At 58.1% G+C, this 4595-nt stretch overlaps 1 protein-coding gene across 1 annotated transcript; it reads right to left on the minus strand.

Annotated features, from left to right (window-relative positions):
• Positions 1 to 449: 449 nt before the first annotated feature.
• MAFA (MAF bZIP transcription factor A) lies at positions 450 to 3404 on the minus strand. The gene has a single exon (XM_068396500.1). It carries the CDS (start codon positions 2574 to 2576, stop codon positions 1710 to 1712), a length of 867 nt encoding a protein of 288 aa, XP_068252601.1. The 5' UTR covers positions 2577 to 3404; the 3' UTR covers positions 450 to 1709.
• Positions 3405 to 4595: the final 1191 nt, after the last annotated feature.

The raw sequence follows: 4595 nt of genomic DNA on the forward strand, positions 1-4595 counted from the left end.
AAGGGATAAGACAAAAGGGGAAAGAAAAAAAAAAATCATTTATTACCGTTTAAAAAAAATCAAACCAGCGGCTCATCAGGACGGTGTCAGACAAGCCGAGACCAAACCAGGTCCAAATCGGGGCGAAGGTGACTTTTTGGTAGCCGCGGACACGAAGGTGTCAAGTGGCTCCTTGGGACCCTCCGGCCGGGGAAAAAAAAAAAAACCATAATACCCGGCTGGAAAAAAAATAAAAATAAACAACAAAAAGGCAGGAAAAGTGAAAAGCCAGAGTTCAGCGGGGCAGAGATGATGGTCAGCGCCGGATTTATCCCCCCACGCCGCGACCCCTCGCCTGGGGAGGGGTTTGCATCAGTACCGGGACTCAAAGGGAAGAAGAAACAAACCCCAAACGAAAAGGCGATGCTGTAGGACCCCCCCATCAAAATGAGAGAAAACCCGACCCAAGCTCTAGTTGAATATAAGTTTTTATCTTGATGCAACATCATTAAAACCGTCACAAATCGAAACAACAGGTCGTTTAAAAACGCTTCGCACGATCAGTACCTAAAATGCACCAGGTTCCCAAGCTCGCTTTTTCCGCAAGACCCTTGTGTTTTCCCCCCCCAACCCCCAAAATTAATTTTTTTAATCATTTTTCTCATTTAAATAAGCAACTCGTTTTTAAAAAAAAAAACCCTCTCCGCCGCACAGGATCGGCCCCGCTTTTGCTCCAAGCACAATTGCACGAATTATCATTATTTTTTTTTTTTTTTTGCACAAGAAATAATGTGCGTTTTCTTTCCTTCTTTCAACATCGAGGTTAAAATAATATTCCGTTTCCCGAGGGTTAATAAATAAATCTGGTGCATAGTGAGATAGCAGCCAACCGTTTGCAGTCCATATATTACTATATTGCCTTTCAGGTCAACCTAGAATTGTTACCTCTCTCCCCACCCCCCACCCCACTATTTTTAAGAGCATAGATAATTTTAAATCTCTATAAAACAGTATTATTTAACCCAATTGAGTCCTGTATATAGTGCATTCGGCTTCTTCCCAACATCGTTAAATTAACTCGGATATTATTTGCATGCTATTACATACAAACTTTTTAAGACTCGTGTATTTTTTTTTCTTTTCTAAAGGATTTTGTTGTTTTTTTTTCTTTTTTTTTCTATTTTTTTTTTTCGTAAATCACCAAGCAAAATATAAGCTCAAGGGAAAAAGACAAAAAAAAAAAAAAGGCAGAAAACTAACTAATTTCTACATATTTACAAGGGTGAATAAGTTAAATGTGGCTCAGGTTTGCCGGCCGGGAAGGGGGTGGTGGGACCGGGCAGGGCTCAGCGCTGCCGGGGTCCCCCCCGCCCCGAGCTGATCCATGGAGACCCCTCGAAAATCAAATAATAAAATAAAATAATCAGGGGTGAAACACGCAGGATGAGGGAAGGGAAGAAGGGGGGAGAAGCCACCTGGATGGCGCTGATGCTCCCGGGGGGCTGCGCCGTACACGTCCCGCATGCAGGCTGGCTCCAGGTCCGTGGGGTGTCCCCCCCGCCCCAAGTCCCAATGAGGGGGGGGGTTTCAACTTCCCCCTCCCCAATACTTCAAGGGGGAAAAAATAATAATAATTTTTTTTAATACAAGCAGAGGGTTTGCTCTCCTCACATGGAGGGGGTGAGGAAAAAAAGGGGACCCCCCCTCCCCAATATACACCCCCCCGGGGCTCACATGAAGAAGTCAGCGGTGGGTTTAGGGGCAGCAGATGGGGAAGGCTCCCTTGGGAAGCCCCGGCCGGCTAACTTCTCATATTTTTCTTTGTACAGATCCCTTTCCTTGGCCAAACGGGTCACCTCTTGCTTGAGTTGTTCCACCTGGCTCTGGAGTTGACATTTCTCGTTCTCCAAGATGTGCCGTTGCTGGACCCGCTTGTAACGGCAGGATTGAGCGTAGCCTCGGTTCTTCAAGGTCCTCCTCTTCTGCTTGAGGCGGATCACCTCCTCCTTGCTGAAGCCCCTCAGCTGCCGGTTGAGCTCCCGTACCGACATACTCACCAACTGATCGTCGGAGAAGCGGTCCTCCAAGCGCAGGTGGTGATGATGATGATGGTGATGACCTGGATGATGATGGGTGGCGGGTGGTAGCTCCTCGCCACCAAAAGGTTGAGGTCGGAAAGGCTCGTAACCTTGATGGTGATGATGATGGTGGTGAGGGGCACCGATCAACGCCTCCACCGCGTCCTCAGGTGTCAGGTTGAGAGCTTCGGGATTGAGGTGATGCTGGTAACCCGACATCCAGTACAGCTCCTCCAGCTGCGGTTTGGAGCCCAGGGAGGCGGCGGTGGTAGCTGGGGGACCGGGAGCCGGTTGCCCACCGGGACTTGGAGCACAGAAACTGGGCGAGGAAGGCACGGAGGAGCAGGGCGTGCTGAGCGGGGTGGAGGAGAGGGAACCGGCGGGCAGCCGGTGGCACAACCGCTCCGCCTCCGCCGGTTCTTTCTTCACTTCGAACTTCATCAGGTCGAAATCGTTCACGTATTCGATGGCGAGGGGGCTGGTGGGCAGCTCCGCGCTCATGGCCAGCTCCGAGGCCATCTCAGTCCATGGAGGGACCGGGGGGTGATCCCCCGGGCACTGCCGCTTCACCGAGAGCTGGGGGGTCCCGAGGGGCTTCGGGAACCTCCTCCGAGCGGGCTCCGGGGGTTCTGTCTGCGATGCAACCGGCTGTCCCCGACGGGGCTCCGGGACCGGGTACGGCCGGGCTCCGGCAGCCTCCGACGGGGCTCCGCTGCGGGGTTCAGCCGGGCTCCGCTGCGGGGTTCAGCCGGGCTCCGCTGCGGGGTTCAGCCGGGCTCCGGGAGCCTCCGACGGAGCTTCGCTGCCGGAGTTCAGCCCGGGCTCCGCTGCTGGGTTCAGCCGCACTCCGGAACCCTCCGACGGGGCTTCGCTGCGGGGTTCAGCCCGGCTCCGGGACTCCGCTCCGGGCTGCAGACAGACCCCTCCGTCGGGGCTTTGCTCGGGGGCTCCGCACCACTCCGCAGCCGGGCTCGGGGAAGGGGGATTCGCTGCTGGAGCCTCCTCCGGGGCTCTGCTCCGGGACCCTCCGCTGCGGGCCGGCTGCTCTCCCCCCACGGCCGCGGTGAAGAGGAGCCCGGTGGGTGCGGGACTGGACTCTCCGGCTCCTCGGGGCAGGCTCCGCCGCTGCCCTGCAACCGGCTCCCAATGGCGAGGAGCAGGCAGAGCCCTGCCCGCCCCTTCCTGCCTCCCCTGGCACCTGCCCCGGCCCCACCTCCCCGGGCTGCGAGCCTTCCCCTGCCCTCCTCCTCCTCCTCCTCTTCTTCCTCGTCCTTCCGGACACGGGCACGGCACCCCGGGGGCGGGGGCCGCACCCCCTGCCCGCACCCACGGCCGGTGCTCGGCGCTGCCGCTGCCGGGCGGCTGAATGGAGCCCGGCGCCTTATATACGGGGGAAACGCGGCCCGGCCCCGCCTCTCAGGGCGGGTTCAGGCGTTTGTGACCTATCAGAGGGTCGGTCGCCCGCCCTGATTTGCATATCCCCATGGCAACGCCCCGGGGTGGCTGTCAATCACCGCGGGGTGAAGGCTCGGCGCTGCCCGAGGCTGCTCCGGAGGAGGGGATGAGGTGGGGGGGCGTCGTGTCCCGAGCATCCCCCCTGGGCATCCCCCCTGCATCCCGCCGGTGTCCCCCCCTACATCCCCCCAGCATCCCCTCGGCATCCCCTCGGCATCTCCCGGGTATCCCCCCTTGCATCCCCCTTGCATCCCCCCTCCATCCCCCCAGTGTGTCCCCCTTGCATCCCCCCTCCATCCCCCCAGCATCCCCTTGGCATCCCCCCGGTGTCCCCCCCTGCATCCCCCCCTCCATCCCCTGGGTGTCCCCCCCCTGCATCCCCCTTGCATCCCCTCCTGCATCCCCCCCTGCATTCCCCCAGCATCCCCTCGCCATCTCCTGGGTATCCCCACTTGCATCTCCCCTCCATCTCCCGGGTGTCCCCCCGCCATCCCCCCCTGCATCCCCCCCTACATCCCCCCAGTGTCCCCCCTACATCCCCCCTACATCCCCTGGGTGTCCCCCCTGCATCCCCCTTGCATCCCCTCCTGCATCCCCCACTGCATCCCCCCAGCATCCCCTCGGCATCCCCCGGGTATCCTCCCTGCATCCCCCCGGTGTCTCCCCTCCATCCCCCCTGCATCCCCTCTGCATCCCCCAGCCCCACCATGTGCCTTCACCCCATCTCAGCTCCCACCACAACCACCCTGGCTCCAAGTTGAGCTGAGCAAAGAGTGGGACAAAAATAAATAAGAAATTATATTTTCCTCCCAAAATGATGGGAAATACCCAGAATGGGGATTATTGATCCCAAATCAGGTTCCCTCACCAAGGGATCACGGCTTCCCACCTCCCTCCAGGTGCCAGGCCCCACATCGTGGTGCAGCCCCTTCCCCACCTCGCTCTTCCCAGGCAGGAGCAGCCCAGCAGAAAGTTATTTATATATTTTTTAGGATATATTTTTTTTTTGATGTTCTCACAAGACAGTGGCCGGGGAGCGGCCGCACGTGCCGTCGGTGCTGGACCGGTCTCGCCGCCGCCTCT

Source organism: Nyctibius grandis, chromosome 3, assembly GCF_013368605.1.
Source record: "Nyctibius grandis isolate bNycGra1 chromosome 3, bNycGra1.pri, whole genome shotgun sequence".
NCBI lineage: Eukaryota > Metazoa > Chordata > Aves > Nyctibiiformes > Nyctibiidae > Nyctibius > Nyctibius grandis.